We start from the raw sequence: 18,810 nt of genomic DNA, 5'->3' as shown, positions 1-18,810 counted from the left end.
TTGCATAGAAATTTGCAAGTGAAATGAGATTCATGGAAAAGGAGGAGTGTAGCTTTGTAGAGAAAACTCCCCGAGAATTCCCCTCATCCAGAGGCCATTTGATTACAAAAAAAACAAAACACTGACACCCACTCACATCTGGCTTTTGTCTTCATGGTAAGAGGGCACAATCAGCAAGACTGCAGTATAGTCACTGGTATTTCTCGGCTCCAGCCCTGACCTGCAGTGAGGTAAACATGACACCTGGGCCGGTACTATTAAGTAGGAATTGCAATTATCAAGGAAACTTCAGGTTAAAAAAATGTTTTCAGTCCTACGAAGCTGTTCCAATTCTTAATGGTGTCAATCTCCATGGTAACTAAGGTCATAGTCGCACATATGCAAATGTATCAGCGAACCCTCCACTCAACGAGAGCAAGAGGGCAAACAAAACATCTGCTTCCTGCGGCAATGCAAATGTGCAGCATGGCTTCGAGTCTAGTTCAGGTTTGGTGATCTTTGACCTCAACCTGCCTTCCTGTTTGTGTAACAGTGCCCTGATGCTGCTCCTCTAACCTGAAATCGGTAAATGGTCAAAATAATGACCAATCAGATCCCTGTTTATTGACTTTTCGTGCTACCACTCTTGTTTTGAAAAAGAGTTCAAAGTGAGACGTAATCATACTCATTGAATGAATATGACATCTTAATTTGAATTCAGCCAAGATTCTGTGATTTTGAATCCCTGACCGTGTTGTTTTAATTTCCACTGCATGGCACCTTTACTTTTGCAATTCTGCTCGCACTTGCATAATACTAAAAGCTTTCTATTCTAAAAAACTAAGACACATGACATGTATAAAATCATAAACACGCTGTACATTAATGAATAGTTCCCATGACTATAAATCTTGATCAGTCTTGACATTATTTGACAGTCTATTAATAATAGCTTGTTATCGTCAGGCAAAAAGAGCAAGAACACTAGGTAATCAATAATAAACTTCATAAATCCAGGATCACTGCTGCGGCCACATGGTGGTTAATGATGTTGGGTCTTAGATTGTAATCAAGGATCATAGATCATAATCTGAGATCGTCATGGCGGATCATGATCCTGTTGGCAGCGGATCATAGATAGTGGTGATGGATCATGACGATGGATTGTGGTGGCATCAGATCTTAGATTACAACAAGGCTGCTTGACAGACAATAATACACCATTAGAGGTTTTTTGGGTAGTTTTGTTCTTACTCTTGTTGAGGGTTAAGGACAAAGGATGTCTCATCTTGTTAAGCCCTATGAGACAAATTGTGATTTGTGAATATGAGCTGTATTAAAACTTGACTGATGATTGATCAAATTAAATAAAAATAAATAAATAAATAAATGAATGTAATGATCAACGATCATTTGGAGTTGTTCTTCTTTATTCTAGTTGTTTACATTTCACTTTGGACTGCACCAACCTGGAGCTATGGGGGTTTCTTCTCATATCACATTAACACATGTATTCATTGTTTCAATGACTCACCTGTGGCCGGGGATTAAGTTGGCGCTAATTGTCAAACTTCTCCCGCAATGTGTCCAGCACACGTCTCCGTGCACCGTGGTGACGTTAAACCATAAACACCGCAACGCACCTTCGTTTAACCGGCTACACAGATATGCTAACGACGCTAGCCATGCTACCTCTCTGCTAGCCGCACGAGGGCCTACAGAAGGTGCGGGACAGCTATGCTAAGGACGCTAGCCATGCTAAGTAACTGCTAGCCGCTACAGATTGTGTGCTATGTCCTAAAAGAAAACAACTTAAGACTACTTCCCCTGTCTGTCTGTCTGTCTGTCAGCTAGCTGCTCACCATCGGTATGAATAGGAAGACAAACTGGTCAACTGGCAAAGTGAAAGGTGCATGACCTCTGCAGCAGGTTTACAAACATGCATGTGCTCATTTAGTTTTTTAAAAAGTCATGAGACTCCAGACTGACATGATCAGTGCAGTATTTTATTTTATTAGACTGTGATCTTGGTTTTTTAAATGCATAGGCCTACTGGTTTTTATTGCATTCATCTGAAAGTGGATGATATACAATGATGCATGTACTCAAGTTAATGATATTATACTCATTAACTTTGATCCACATTTAGATGTTATTGTTATCCATTATTTTTGATCCAATTATTTCCTCTTTCTAATACAAGTGAATGCTGTTTACATGCTAAACACATTTATAGGGAGAATAGATTTACTAAAGATAAGCACCACAACTATTTGTAATTCTGTTTGGGTTTTTTCTTCTTAATATAAATATATATATATATATATATATATATATATATATATATATATATATATATATTATTATTATTTTTTTTTTAATTTGCTGAACTTCTCCACAATATTTCCACATTAGCCTGCAGCAACTCTAAGGTGTCAGTTGTCAAGGCACTAATGCATGCCAACTATTATCAAAATATCTGATCAAATGGGAAACAATTACAATACTGCATGTTAAATATTAAATTATAAAACCACAACATCTACCCAACCATCCATGTGTCACAGGAGGAGCCAATAAATGAACATTAAACACACACAAAGATATGTTATGACTCTTTTGGAGCTTCTAAAGGATCCATATCAGTCTGATGTTAAAGTATTTGTGCCCTGGCTGCTGTCTGCCTTCATTTCAAAGATGATCCCTTTGAGTTTAATGAAAACTTGATTCACACCAAGTGCTTCTGCAGTAGTTTAGAGTATTTAAAGCAAGAAACATGCATTTTAGTTACTTATGTGTAGAGAGTAAATTGCTGTTGATTCAAAATGACAATAAATGATGGAATTGAGGGTTTGTCTCCAGGATTAAAACTACAAACACAACCACAAATAAAACTTGGCCCTGCGAACCACAAACAAACATTACACATCCCCAAATCCCCAGAAATCTAGACAAAATAAACAGAGGCACTCACGGATGAATCGTAAACTAAGCACTGTGTTTACAGCAGCAACAATATTACTGAGTCTGTATAATTGTGGCTTTGATGGCAATATGACTGGACTGATGATACAGAGCTGGAGGAACAGGACAAGCAGGTTGGACTGAACTTGTAATAACAAGAGGTAGTGTGACTTATAGGAAGCTGCTGGTACATTATTCCCTCGACAGGCCTGAAGAGGAACTGCACATTTGGCTTCATGTATGTGGTGAACACGTGCAATAAAACACTCAAATGTCCCCTTTACAATAATTGTTTTGTATTAGTGTTTTATGGATGTTACTTTTGGATGGGTATTGACAGATTAAAATCATTTCAATATCAAACTATTTCAAATATAAAGAAAAAATTAAAGGAAATGTTCAAAAAGGCTTTTAAAGGTTCAATCTGCCTATTTCTAAGAGCTTTTCCCACACTCTGGACTAAAAACTGGAGAATCTCGGCCTCCGAAGTTTTGATCTTGACAGTATTGCGTATCCCATCTTTATGAAAGTCTAAAAATAAATCACCAAGGTTATCCTTCATTTCACTCTTTATTCATCAAAAGTTCTCAAGCTATGCAGAAATATCTTTTGGGCCTGCTCAACCCTATGAAGGATTCAAGCTCAAATTTGTGGGTTGTAGAAATAGAGGCTGAGTGAAAGTCGGAGGTGTTTAAATGTTCTGACTGAGAGTATTAATACCTTGATTTGTTTTATCATCATCTTCGTCTAACTGAACTTCATGGGCAGCTGTAAATTGCCCCAGAGGTTGATCTTGGTCCTCTGGCTTCACTCCAAATGCCAGAAGTCTTTCAAAAAGCCAGAAAGGATTATATTTGTCTCCTCTTCTGTTCACCGAGGACACAACAGTCAAACAAAAGTAATTGTTGTGTATGGGTATTTAGACAGATTTGCAGTTAATATAACACACAACTGTCCTAAATGATAAGAGCCCAAAAAGATTCTTGTTTGACGGGTAATGTTAACCACTGCAAACACACACACACACACACATACACACACACACACTGAGCAGGTGAAATGTGACAGGTGTGCTGGGGGTTGTGTGTCTTTAGGGTCAGACAGCAGAAGGATAGGGGTTTAGATAGTAAGATAAGATATCTTTACACACACACGCACATACACACACGCACACACACACACACACACACACACACACACACACACACACACAGTGAAGACTGCAAACATGTTCTGCTCCTGGATATTGATAGTGTGCATATTTGTTTGCAGAGCATTTGTGTGTTACGTGTTACATACTGCATGACTAATTAACCCTTTTATTTCCCCCTACATCAACAATTTAGTCATTCCACTACATAGTTGCATGGAAACCACCTGTCGCACAGAGACAATCACAGGAATGTAGTGGAGTGTAAACCCTCTAAAATCCAGTGAAATGTTATAAGTGAATTGTGGGTTTTATCATAACAAACTAGTTTGAATGAGATTTAACCTAAACAAAATATTATTAATTGCAGTTTTCCTTTGATGATCAAAGTCTGGAAGTCAGATGTAAAAATTTTAAAACTTTAAATACACATGTAGAAAAGATGACTAAAGTAGCATCACTCACAAAGTCAAACCACAAGCACCACAGAACATGTCTAATGAAAAGTTCTCCAAGAGAGAATTTAATAATTTAGTTTGGTTTGTACTTAAGAACTTATTGAATTGAAAGATTTAAGATCTATCCAGTGTTGTAATGCGCAAATAAATCAGAAGGACAAAATGTACCATTAGTGATGAGATGCAACACATTGTGAAAGACAGGGTTAACCTGCTCGAGTGATGAAGGAACAGAGCAGCACAGTGATCTTGAGTTGAAATGTACTAAATTTCTCTCTGGAGTATTGGGGGATGATGGTTGAACAGTGACGCTAAGGGGCACCAACTGTAAAATATAAGGCAAACACACACACAGACCCACACACACACTCAGGATGAGGGCTGCACTTAAGTTTAGTGCTCTTTTTTTCACAAGAGGTCAGAATAGATCATACTGGGGCAGCTACTTTGACAATTCAACTGCCTCTACCCCTCTGGCCTGACTTTGAAGCTGTGGGGGTCTGTAATAGTTCCTCATTTCATGAAGGTGAAAATAGAATTGCTGATTTGCTCTATATGGTGACACATAATGTGCAGTATGTACAGTATGTTCCTCTTTAAGAAGAAAAAAAAGAAACATTTAGTAAAATAGTGAGGCGTTTGCTGTGGTGTTAAGAGTTGCTGCATTTTGACATTTTTCAAAGACAGAAAGAAAGGGAGAATACATCAGACACACCGACTAACGACAAGACGTTAACCCTTTCAGTACAGACCACAGACAGACAGACAGAGTGACACAGAACATGAGTTTCATTTTTCACTTTCCAAACAAACACCCATTACTCTTCATCTTTCTGCAGCGACGCTGGGGAGGTGTCAGTGTTCACTCGCCATTTTTGGCTCAAATTCCGTAAAACATAGAAATAAGTGAATATATAAATGGAGGTGAATTCTGTGTAATGCAGCAAGTGATTCCTGCCGTTTTCTCACACCCTCACAGCACAGGGATGAAAAATGCTACAGGAAAGTAAGAGCGGCCTTTTCCAAGTTTTGCATTTGGAGGGAGATGGTTATCAGCACAAAGGGCTGATGGAGCGAGTGTTTTCACAGGGGGAGTGGTTGGATTGGTTGACTGTCATTTAAGGGGAAGGAGAGGGGGCTTTGTTTGCAGTGTCAATATTTACAGTGACACATGCTAGATGAGTACTCCCGACATGGGATGAGTTGGGTGTGTGTGTGTGTGTGAGAGAGAGGCAGAAAGACAGTGTTATCGGTATGAATGGCTGTCAGATGTAATGCTCTGATGAGCAGAGTCTTAAAAACGTAACTCTTATCTTGTCTAGAGTGACTCATGTGTATATCTGTGTGTGTATATGCATATATGTGAACCTGTATGTGTGTATGTATGTCAGTTTTTGGGTATGCATGTATATATGTGTGTGAGGGAGTAAGTGTGTGTGTGTGTGTGTGTGTGTATATGTGAGTGTATATGAGTGCTTGAAAGATCTGAGTTGTGGCTTTTGAAACGAGCCTCTGTCAAGATAAAGTTTTTAAAACTCAATGAGTTCGGTGTAACTTGATTTAATAGGTGACCAATCACAAGTGCACTCTGCCACAATCTACAAACCTCATTTACAATGCAAATCCGAGATATGCAAATGTGACAGACCGTCTGTGTCTGCAGTCACTGTATCAGTAGTGTAAGTGATATCTATTGTATTTACAGCCGTTTCACATTTCTTTATTCGTCTCTTTTGAATACTAAATCCCCATAAATCCTCTTGACATTCACTTTATGTTTCCTCCACTTTTGACCCTCATACATCAAATTCTGCTTTATTAACTTTCTGTGTTCAGGAGAAAATACTTCCAGCCACCTTAAAGAAAAAAAAAAACACCTGAGTGTAAAGTTTCATGATTAAACTGTGACTCATTCAGCTTCTCAAATTCTCTTGTTTGTTCTGCAAACTGCGACTGAAGGCAACTTTACCTCATGTGATATGATGTCAGCCTGTGATTCCTCTTACTTTATATTATTTTTTGTTTACATGCAAGCCCCTGGCCCCCGGCTATGTTGAGTCACAGGCTGTGTGTTGTATTTACACTGTGCACAAAGCAGCAGGCACACACACACACACACACACACACACACACACACTGTGAAGAGTGGGAGTGCATATGCTTGTGTTGCCATCTAGTGGGCAATCGCATTTTCTTGGAAGACAAAGCACAGTAATATGTGTGTGACGTTAATTGAATAACATTTATTTTGTATTTCACAGTGCTCAGAGGTTGGTTATCAGAACAGATGTTTACAGTCAAGACGTCAGAGCTTCATTTGAAAGGTTTCATTCAAAAGTTCTACAATAACTATTAAGCTGATTATTACTTTTAAGACTTTAAAGCAACATTATGTCACTTTTTTACTTTACAATAGCAGCTTCATAAGTGTTTGCTCTGTGTAACTTTGGTGAGCGGGTAGGATCGGTGACTGACAGATAGTCGTCAGTTTAATTCCCCAGAATTGGGTCCAGCAAGTTTAAGAGTAATGCCGAACTGTAGATCAGTTAAAAATACTCACACCAGAGATATCATATAGAAAACATCAAGAATTCGAAACAAAGTTTGGTGTATTTGTTAAAACGGCGGCTCCTCTGGTTCAGGAAGCCGGGGACAACCACTCGTGGCTGCAGAGGGCGCTCAGTAAAAGTTGCATAGTGTTGCTTTAAGTCCATAAAGTAGTTAACATGTGCATGGAAAAGAAAAGAAGGAGATTGTTCGAGTTGGAGAATGAGTTTCTGAGTTTCTACCTTAAATCTGACATGGACAATATAAATCTTAAAACCCATTTAGAGATGATGGACATTTAAGTGTCCGCGACAACCGGATTCATGAAGACCACCTGATATGATGGAGAGACACTACCTCTACAACTGTTGCTTTGTCTCACATCAGTCTCAGTGTTTTGGCTGCAGGTCGATCACAGTTGAGCAAAATACAGAAAAAAACCAACATTTAAATGAAACTTATCTCAGTGACAGTGGCTTTTGATTGAGTCTAAAACATTTAGCGCAAACAAGATATTTTCCACTTCCTACTGATAGCAGTGGTGAAAATTTGATTAGTGGGCTACACAGTTAAATCTGGGGTGGAGCAGCACCTCAGGATTGGTTGATTGAGCTCAGTGATTACTTCTGAACATGGATGGAACTTTACTCAGGTCATAAAAAAGGAAATAATCTCAGTGCACATGCATAAAAAATATTTATAGTTTACCGACAAGTTGATATTTCTGCTGAATTCTTGTTTTCGATCTCATAATGGCACTGTAATATATGTATATATGTGTGTATATATATATTTATATATATATATATATATATATATATATACTAGTTGAATCTCTTTGACAGACTTCTTTTTAATAAGATGCTACTTATCTGGTACAGTAATAATAATAATCCCTGTGGTATAAAAACAGTTAATAAAGACTTTCAGTACTTATTTGTTCTTGATATTAAAACCAGTATGGCTTCGACACCCTGTATCGTCGCAGAATCTGAGAGGTATTCAAATACAAGGCAGCCCATGCTTATCTCAACTAGATGTCTACACTACAGCAGTGACATGTAAAAGTTGCGTAGAGTAAAAATACTGCAGTTTTAGGTAGTATTTAGTGACGTTTCACGCCGTTCGTTAGCTCTCGACTCTGAAAGCTGAATCGGTCAGTAGGTAACTATGAGTGAGTGTGTATCTTACAGTAAATGGAATCAGTGGCGGCTTTCCAGAGATAGTCTGTGACCTCGTGACAGTAGCGAGATCAGGAACAGTGACAGCAGTGCACACTTCAGACGAGCAGGTGGCTCTACGTATAATGGGAGTTTCAGTAAGTGCTAAAGTGAGGACGTAGGAACTCAAACAACCAGAGCTATAGATAGAAATGAACATGGCCTCTTCCTTACAACATGGCCAGTGACCTAACTTTATTGCACCACACCTCATAGAAAAGGTGAATATTACAGTTAGTGTACTTTTTTTTTTTTTTTTTTAAAAAGACCTCACATAAATTCATTATTATATTATTGGTTTCTCAACTTCTGAATATTTGAGCTGTCTGTAGAATAGACTATGTGTTGGACTGGATTGTTAGAACCATAAAGCTCAGGTTTATTCTTCTGTCATAGCTAAGGGAAGACGTGGGGCCTCTGTTGGCACCGTGCACTCAGCCTCGACCGTGTCGGACATGAGTCAAAAACCTTATCTGTACATATTTCAAGCCGAGAGGCAAAATACTACTGTTTTATATCAGTACCTCTTACACCTGGACCAACTAATATTTACAAATACTTTTCTAAGTTGCATCAGCTCCACGTGGATCAGTTTCACCACTCAGATTATACATCTAAGTACCATTTTAGGCAATTAAATCTTACACATTCGAATAATGAATGACAGTACATAATTATCTGTATTATTCACTTGATATTTACTGCAGTAAATAATGAATTAGATGTGAGAATTAAAAGTATCAGTAGTTACCAATTGGCCCAAGTCAATTTATATAAGATACAGTGCATACAGTGCCTGCTCCCAGTGTTAAAAAGACAGTGATATAGAAAAGCCTTAGAGAGGTAACAGAGCAGTGGGTGAGTGTATCAGAATAGTACGTTGGCACCTTAGTACTGAGTGTGAGGCCAAGTCGGAACCAAACACTGAAACAAACAGTGTGTTTCATTCTGCTGGTATGGCTGAAGAAAAAACAGGCAATAACAACTTGACCGTGTAAGAAAAGTTTTGTCTGGATTTCCAAAAACAGTATTTCACAGAGACCAAATAGCTGTTAAGGCTCGTAAGAGTGAGGTTATTGGATAAATAAACGCACCCATCGAGTTGTTACAAAGGTAAGAGAGAGTTGTGTTTCCTGATATCCAGTAAAAAGGTTTACACATGGCTGGATATTTTGACATGTGAAGAGATGTGGTCGTACATCACAGTGGGTACAGATTTCTCTGTTTGCAACATCACTTGGATAAAAAAGACAAAAAGGCTCTCACTTGTGTTTTCCACAACTGTGAGTCAGCCGGAGGCCGATGACATCCTGGTGACGATTGGTAATCAGAGTTTGAGCTGCTCGGCTAAAGCCACTTTGTGTCAGTGAGTGATAGAATCAGTCTTGCAGGATAAAACAGAATACAACTTTACGATACCTTGACATACCAACTCAGTGCTTAGAGTTAAAACGCACTTCAGTGAAACGCGGCGCATCCAACCGAAGTGCCAGCTGTACAAAAAGAGAGAAGTGAAAAGAGTTGAATATGTGTCATCTAAAAGTTTAAAAAGAATAGTATAGTTGATATATTCATATAATCCTCTTATCTCATAACATCTTTTAAAGAACAGTCCAGCTGACTTGTTAGAATCGTCTATAGTTTTGGCTTTTCTTTATCGTTCTGGCAGCAGTGTGCACATTTGTCTCTGCTGATCCTTCTTCTGTCATCAATCTTTACCTTTCACTTCTACGCCCATGCCTCGGTAAATGTGAAAGAATTCACACAGTTTGAGAGCGTGACGTTACTTTGTCATTTGGCATCTATTTACTAAAACATCCATCCTTTTCCTTAATCATGGATTTGTCCCAGTCTTTTTTCCTGCAGTGTTATAATCCTCTGCACCAGCAGAGGGAGCCATATCTCAGTAATCCAGGCCAGACTCTGATCCTGTGCTCCCACTGTGAGCACCCAGGAGTGGGAGGAAATACGCTGGAGGACAAACAAGGAGGTTTGACAAACACTCCTCTGCTCCACTGACAAAGGAAGATTAAAACACCCCGAGAAACAGGCAGAAGATTAAGGGATGTTCTCTCCGCCCCCTCCTTCTGGCTCGGGCTCGTCATCAGAAGGGTGCGTTTGTGTGTCTGATGTGGTCTGTGCGTATCGCAGGCGGCTCCAGCGGACCTTGTTCTTGTGCAGGTGACCCATCATGGTCTGGCTGAGCAGGCTGGGCTCAGTGAAACGCTGCCACTCCTCAAACAGAGGTTCCACGATGAAGGAGATAAAACCTACGACAGCAAAAGGCAGGGAGGGTGAGACGTAGATGCTGAACCTGAGTTCACCTGCAGCCTCCTCTCAGTGAGTCCTGAACATCTTCTGTCAGGGACACGCAAAGACATAATGACCTTGGTGTGTGTGTGTGTGTGTCTTTTGTACTCACCCATCTGTATGGCTGGGACAGAGTCCGCCTGCTGGTTACACAGAGGACTGATTTCCAAGTCAAACTTTCTCTCCAGGTCACCTGTAATTAAATACAATAAAAATGATGTCTTCAAACAAACAGAAGGTACAAAACAAAGTATTCAGTTTCTCATTTGTTGCTTTAAGTGTCTCAAAAAGTGTCACAATTAATAGTTAAATTAAAAAGGTACTTTCAAAAATTTTCAAATGTCACAACCATGTTCTCAAATGATGTTTTTTTCATCTTGATTTGGAGGAAGACACTTGACTCACCCTGTCTGTAGAACTCCTCACACACTCTCTCACTCCACTGTCTGCTAAGCTCCCAAACCCGACACGGGTTACAGATGTCTGCACACTTCAGAGCAATCTGAGGGCAGAGAGATTCACATGTACTGTTGTATAATTCCACATAAGAATTAGAAAGTGTGTGGTAACTGGTTGGATATACTACACTGTTGTGAACACGGGCATATTGTGAGGTGGGTGTGCAGTATACCTGCAGCATAAAATGCCTGTGTGAAGCCAGCTGAAGGTCCAGGTCCTGGTTGTCCAGATGTTCTCTGAGGGTCAGCAGGAACTCATTCTGCCGGCTGATGTCTGTCGCCAGAATGAGAGAGCCCAGCTGCTGCTCCATGTCCTGCCTGCAGAGCAGAAGGGGTGACACTGATGCCTGTCCTGAAGTTCAGCTCAAAAATATACAGGTAAGTGTAGTATATTGGTGATTCATCATGTCCTGGTGCAAACTCTACACTTTCTACTGCTTTCTGCAGGGATATGGTAAATGAAGAGCTCCTGTGTCAGTGTCTCTAACTGACCCTGACTTTCCTATACAGGCTGGAAGGAGAATATGATAAAAACCTTGAACCATATGAAATGTGCTGGTGTGTTGTGGTTATTAATTATGCATTATGTACTTTTGTGAATATATAATTTTACATGTTGGCTTATAAATATTTCAGTATTTGCAGTACAGGCTCACAAAATATGTGTCATAGTCATCTTCTCATATGACTCAAATAGAAACTGACTTCATAATGCAACGAGACGAGTCGCCCTCTGCTGGTCATTTAAAAGAATTCAGGTTTCAAGCACTTCTACATTAGCTTCACTTTCTGGACCCCCAGTCTGTGTCCATTTTATGTCCAGTCTATGGTTTACACTGAGTAATAAGCAGGGGACAACAAGTGACGTCCAACTGCATTTGCATCTTGGTCACAATTCTTCAATCAACGAGTGAGATATAAAATGTTGTAAAATATTTGTTTGGGTTGCTGTGTGTGTGTGTGTGTGTGTGTGTGTGTGTGTGTGTGTTCTTACGACATGTCAGCAGGCAGGTGAGACAGCAGTCCTGACTCTCGCAGCATGCCCACAGTCGACCTCCAGTGGTGACTCTCCAGGACGGATGTGTTCTGTTCAGGACGAGTACGATTAACAAAGGGTTTTCAAACACACTCAGTTGGAACTTTGAGTATTTGATTGGCTAACGACCGCACTTGAATATATTACTTGAACATGATTTGATTATGTGTACCTGGTAGAGAGATGCCAGGTGGTGTCTGGTCTTGATGAGGAAGGGCTGGTTGACGCCGGGATGGTCGACATCGTGGGCGGCTGCTGCCATCAGACCCAGGAACACATCCAGAGGGCTCAGCTGCTCTGCCAGCTGCAACACAGACACGTGCCCTTATTTCAAATGAAACATGATAATCTGCTAATCTAAGATTCTAGACAGCCAAGATATTAGTTATTTTTGGTGGTTGATTTTGTAAGAGAACAGTGCAGAGTAAAAAGATTATATTTTTATGTTTTCATTGTTTTGACTGTGGTTCAACACACAATTTTTTAATCTAACACCCTCTGAATAAAGATGAAAATAACCTAAACCTGACCTTCAACCTAAATATTTATATTCTGGATTACTGAGCCTTAACAAGTCTGTCCTAATACACTGACCCAGTTAAGCCTGGTATTATTATCCGTACTGAGTGAACTCAGTGGTCACCTCTAAGTGCAAACTCATCTGAATGTGTCCTCAATGCACCCTGACTTACTCTACAATCCAGAGGTGGTCTTGGACGCATGTGGACACATTATTTTTCGCTGTGTGAACACAAATGCATCCTGGGCAACATCTGAAGGACCGCCTACATACTTAACAGTCAGAAAAGGACAAAATGGTATATTGATGGTTTATTATCTAAAGCACACCAGCATGTGTGCTTTTAATAAAATCTCTGCATCACTAAGTGATTCCCAGAGCAACAGCGGACGATGCAGCAACACTTAATCTGCTCAGGAGACCTCTCTAGACTGTGGATGGATGTTGCTGGGTCTAAGTGAGCAGGAATTACCCTCAGGGAGAAAAGCTAATGTAGCTATACAATATGTCTGAAGGAGAAGCTAGTGCCTGGGGAATCAATGACAGAGTGAAAAAGGGTGTATGTGTGCACGTGTGAATACAGTACTGTTATTACCTTGGGCTCCTTCAAGTAGCAGTACATGGCTTGGGTGACGTCTGCTGCATGAACAGCGTTGTGATAGGGATTCTGGGAGTGGTAGTCTTCCTGCACCATACCTGGCAAAACAGGAGATGAGGTCAAACCATAGACAGTTTATAAAGATGGATGACAGAACAGTTCCCCCAAAATTGAAGGTAAACATCGCATGAAACAAAAGAAATACTCTGGTACAGAAAGTTTGTTAGATTTGATAGATTTACAACAAAATTGCAGATGAATATTAATCACTGGATTCATTTAGTTTGGCGATGTTTTATATCAAACTCCTCAAGTTGTTTAAGAACAGGACGGGGGGGCAGATGGGTTGAATCAGGGTCGCGTTTCTCGCAGCTTACCCAGAAACCTGTGCAGTTTGACCATGTCAAGCTGGAAGTGTTGAACGAGACCGTAGACATTGAAGAGATGGCACATCAGAGTCACCAGGCTGTTTCCTGCAACACACATACACAGGCACAAATAATCAAATGTTAAAACACAAGAGCAACAGGGTACAGAAAATGACAATGAGGACAGAAAGTCAGCAGCACGGCCATTTTACCATTTGTTAGACGATCAAAGAGGAAGATGTCAAAGTTCCATGTTCCAACTTTTGATAACATGTGCTGTAACAAAAGAAAACAGCTGTTAGAGCTGATGTGTGATTCACATATGAGCTGGGGATACCTGTACCCCTGCACCACTGCGTGTGCATGTGAGCGTGCGTCCGTCTTACCGCAGCCTGTCCTAGGTAGTCGTCGTCCAGGAGGTGTAGGGACCCGGGGGTGTGGGGCACCAACCCCCTGAGCAGCCGGGAGGCGTGGCAGTATCTCTGGAAGCTCAGCAGACGCTTGACTTTCTTCCTGGTGCCGGACTCTACCTCCCCTCGCTGGAGACTGGCTGGAATTACACAGACGCAGTTCGTTTTGAGCGGACGTCACACAGCACATGATAAATGTTGGCTACGTGTGAGTGAGTGGTTTTCATAGAGTGTGTGCAGCTCTGTCGTGTTCGGGCTCCATCAGGTAAGTAGACAACAGAGTGACCCACTTATGAAAGCAGCAAAATGAGTAGTTTGACCTGTCTGCACTTACATGCAGGTATCACATTTATACTAGCTCTTATTATTGTGTTATAGGTTTTCATGATTAATCATTTTTGTCTTTGTCTATCACTGTATAAGAAGATAGAAACATTTATATAAACACTTTAAAGTTTGAAACATTTGGAAATACAGGAAAATTGAACAGTTTAGTTTTACCACGTTTTGTGTTGGTGGACTGACAATTATTGTTCGCTGTATTTGGGTGTGGGGGGGCTTACTTTTCAGGACGCGGAGGTCAATCAGCGGGTAGGAGCCTCGTCTCTCAGCCAGCAACACATCAGCATGACCAGTGCTCAGTGTGCCATCATCTAAAGAGAGGAAGGAGACAGAGATGGGGCAAATAGAAATATTTGATGGTACTTTGGATGTTTTGTTTTGCCCATTTTGGCAGAGATGCCACCGTGATCCATAAATCAAACATTCAAGGGGGAAGAGTTTAGAGAAGGTGAGTGAAGGGACTGACAGAACAGAGGCTTGCAAACGAAGGGGGTGATGGCTGCGGGATAAATCGAGTGGCCTGCAGGGTGACCAGAGGACAACCGAGCAAAGTGTTCCCTGATTTTCAACATCATCAGACTCATAAAACTAGATTGAGGGTCGTCTTTTAAATCAGCTTCTGCGAAACAAGAGGGCCTTTGACTTCTCGGAATCAGCCGGAGATCATGCATCTGGTGCGAGTTTGTCCAGGGAGAATAGATTTCATGCCACGCTGCAGCTGTTGTGCTGCGTGTCTGGACATTTTATTATTTATCGAATCGGTGCTGCGATGTCTTGCGAATGTTCTGTTCCTGCAGTGATTATTCCTGTTTTAACTATGGTGTCACACAGCAGCATGATCGTTGGATTTGCTTCATTTCAAACAAAGATTATCTGTGTGCCCTCTAAAGGTAGTTTCCTGCTACAAAAGAAGGCTTTTTTATGTAAAGAGTTTGATTGTAAAACATGAAATCCACAATTTAAACCGCTGACTAATGTTTTCCAAGAATAAAATAGGAAATGTGTGGTACTTGTACACACTCGTGATGCCAATGTACTGTAATCCTGACATGCTGACAGCACATTTTCTCCTAAAAGGATATTAAGCATTTTTGTCTAGTGTACGAATTCTTTCCACGGGAAACGTCTCGAGTCCCTGAGGTGACCTTGTGGGTTTTAATCCTCGCTGTGTGAGCAACAATCAGACGGAGGGGAGCACAACAGAAACAACAGATCCTTGAGCCCCTGTTTAAAATGCACACTCCACACACCGTGAGGCCAGCCAGCGACAAGACAAAACAAAAACTACACTGTAAAAAAATCCTATTGATCCTGAACAGCAGCTGGCGGACACGCACACACATGCTCGAACAACTCTCTAGAACGCCTTTGACACCTGCGGAAAAAACGGAGCAAATCTAACCTGTTCCAAAATCTTTAATGTCAGGGGACAGTTTGAAATCAACTGTGAGGTCATATATTTTTTTTTTTGGGTTGAAAAATAGGAACTTGGTGAACAAAGACGTTAACTCTTACTATCAAAATACAGCAATAAAAAAATTCTACAAAAATACCCACATATACAAATACATACATTCAGGAATAGAATTCAATGTAATTTAACATTCATTCAATAGACCCTTAAGCAGTTGATTAACCGTGTGAAAAATCTTTAATTAACTATTATATTAATTCACAGAAAACCTTCATTTTTTATAGTTTACTGTATTTTATGGCATTTAAACTAAATTTAGAAAATAATACAGCCATTTTCAATGAAGTAACTTTTTTCTTTTTACAGTGGAGGACCACTGCAAACAGCATTACATTTTACGCTTGAATAAACTAAAAACTATGGGAATACTAAATAATTTACAGACCATATGTGAGCAACTGGAGCATATTATGTCCCAGCGGTGGCCACATAACATCACAACTGCCGCGAACAAACCCAGCTGAACTACCTGATGGTCGGAGTCACGGCGGTAACTCCATCAGGGGTTGCCTGATCTTGCTGTACAAGTGTGCAGGCAGGTGCCATGGTTTTGGTAAATGCATGTGTTTGTGTGCTGTGTAGGCAAGGAGGCTATGCATAAAACATATGGTGGAGAAGTGGCATCATTCCCTATTTATGCATTTCATACTCAGACAAACAAATAAACAGTTTGGGGCGAGTGACTCAGGCTGTGGAAGCGAGGCAGGAGAAGACTGTTGGCCTAGTTCAAGCAAAGAAAAGGAGAAAAAGAGGGGAAAGCCTATTTGCTTTTTTTTTTATTCCGTGTGCTGGCGAGGAAGGAGAGGAGGAAATACATCATCTGGAAAAAACCACTGCAGTAACACTCACATCAACCTCTTCTCTCTATCTCTCTCTCCACCCTCTGGCTCACTTCCCTCACTCCAGCTATCTCTCCATATTCCTCTTTTATGTGTCACTCCATCCTTCATTCCTCCCCAACTGGATCCCTTCTCCACATCCTCCGCTCTCTCTCTCTTTCTCTCTCCATTTCAATCCCCCTTCATCCTTTGTTCCTTCCTGTTCAACAACAACACTCCCTCTCCCCATCTGATCCATCCTTTCGTCTTCCCCCTCCTCTCCCTCGCTTCTCCTCCTCTTTCCCTTCCTCCTCTTTTAACTCTCGGTGCGGTAAATAGGTCATTGTCTCCACGCTGAGCAGAACTGGGTCATTTAGGATGAAAACATGAATCAGTTAAAGAGTGTTTAAAGACGCGGTGATGCACAGGCACCTCTCTGTGTACTTGCACTCACACACAGACACACACCCACACAGACACACTTGCAAATGAGCCTAAATCCCTGATTCCAAATGCGAAAACACGATCGCACACTTGGCACACAGACACACAGACACACACACACACACACACACACACACACACACACAGCTTCACTGAATCTTTGGGTGTTTACGGCACAAATTGGGCTTTGCTGCTGTTTTCCTTCTCAGAAAGAAACGGTTGGACACGTCGCTGCCATATGTAGCGCCATCACTCGAATACAAACATGTTTTAAACTCACAGTGGCAGATGATGTTTTCTGCTGCCTGCAGCTGCTGCTTTATCTGGATACATGAAAACATACAGTGCATCCAGCTGTCTGGAATCTCCAGATACAGTCTACTCACTGGCAGAGCTGACAGGTTCTCTCTCTCTGTGTGTTTGCATTAAAATCATATGTAATCCTAGTGATGGACAATCAGATGTAACGCCTGCACGTATGTTGATTAGAAGACCAGCTTCAATAATTTGTTCACTGACTTTCTAAAAGTCCATGTTTTGGATCTGTAATGGTGAAATATATAATATAATATATAGATAAAATGTTGTTTCATATATTTTGTTGTGTGACCTGAATTGATTTAGTACCTTCACCAAGGAGGTTATATTTTCATCTGAGTTGTTTGATTGTTGTATTGTATATGTAGAGGGATTACACAGAAACTACAGATTACCACACAATTTGGGGGAAGGATGTGTTACAGGTCAGAAACAAACTCATTAAATGGTGGTGCGGATCCACATCAGACCAATCAGCAACCCCGAATCCAAACATCTGTGTAATATAATCGAATCCTAAAGCTGGAACCCGTGAACTGTTTGGCATTTAAGCTTCAAAAATAGTTTTAATAAATTATTAAATCTAATTAATTGGTGGCCCTAAAGAGCTCCCTATCCCATTGCTTTGTTATGACCAATATCCGAATGTCAAAAAGAAATGAATACATTTTAGGCAATGAAGAGCTTGTTCTGTTTGTAGTGTAGAGTAAAATGCAGAACACTGAAACTGCCAGTTGTGTATTTTTTTAATCTCTCTTACCTCTACTTTTATTCAGAAGTATATATGCTAATAATGCAGATCTTCTCAGTCTACATGTAAGAATGATTCACTATCACCACAGACAACGCATCTCTCTGATCTTAAGAGTGAAATCAATTATCGAGCAGACAGACTTTCACCTTCTGTGAAGAGACGTCAAATGAATGAGATCATCATGATTCAAGGGGAAAGTCACAGGCAGTGACATCAGCATATGATTGTCCATTTTCCCCCTGATGAGTCAGTACATGCACACAATTCTTGACAGTAAGGATCATTTCTTCAAAGGCACATCAAAGAATCACCTAGTACCTTGCTTCTTTTTTTTGGGTCAGTTGGTTAAGTGAATATGAAACTCAAATACTGAAATCACTAAATGAGAGGATCAACAACCAGTTGTCAGTCAGTCCTTGTATCATTCTTATATTAACAGTGATAATGATATGAATGTATCAGACAGTATTTTTCATCATAGCATCCCTACTTCACTTTCATGCCAAACTGTCAACAATGTTACTTTGCGTCATCGGTGTTATGCTCCCGACAGACGGACAGGGGGTCGACTGATGGCGTCATGTCAGTGTCAAGAGTGCAGCTGCGGCTCAGCAGATAATTACACAGCTTTATTTAAATGGA

The 18,810-nt window shown here is 40.5% G+C and overlaps 1 protein-coding gene across 1 annotated transcript in view; it reads right to left on the bottom strand.

Annotated features, from left to right (window-relative positions):
• Nucleotides 1–9,308: 9,308 nt before the first annotated feature.
• Nucleotides 9,309–18,810, bottom strand: part of LOC109632295 (3',5'-cyclic-AMP phosphodiesterase 7B) — a 10,874-nt gene continuing 1,372 nt past the window's right edge. The window contains exons 2-12 of the mRNA XM_020091507.2: nt 14,582–14,671; nt 13,995–14,158; nt 13,821–13,884; nt 13,618–13,713; nt 13,238–13,338; nt 12,295–12,426; nt 12,081–12,172; nt 11,260–11,404; nt 11,034–11,130; nt 10,741–10,821; nt 9,309–10,588 (exon numbers count right to left, since the gene is read on the bottom strand). Coding sequence (XP_019947066.1) covers nt 10,377–10,588; nt 10,741–10,821; nt 11,034–11,130; nt 11,260–11,404; nt 12,081–12,172; nt 12,295–12,426; nt 13,238–13,338; nt 13,618–13,713; nt 13,821–13,884; nt 13,995–14,158; nt 14,582–14,671 — 1,274 coding nt within the window. The 3' untranslated portion in view covers nt 9,309–10,376. The remainder of the gene's footprint in view (nt 10,589–10,740; nt 10,822–11,033; nt 11,131–11,259; nt 11,405–12,080; nt 12,173–12,294; nt 12,427–13,237; nt 13,339–13,617; nt 13,714–13,820; nt 13,885–13,994; nt 14,159–14,581; nt 14,672–18,810) is intronic.

Source organism: Paralichthys olivaceus, chromosome 19, assembly GCF_024713975.1.
Source record: "Paralichthys olivaceus isolate ysfri-2021 chromosome 19, ASM2471397v2, whole genome shotgun sequence".
Taxonomy (NCBI): Eukaryota; Metazoa; Chordata; class Actinopteri; order Pleuronectiformes; family Paralichthyidae; genus Paralichthys; species Paralichthys olivaceus.
This window is presented reverse-complemented; position numbering and strand designations above follow the sequence as displayed.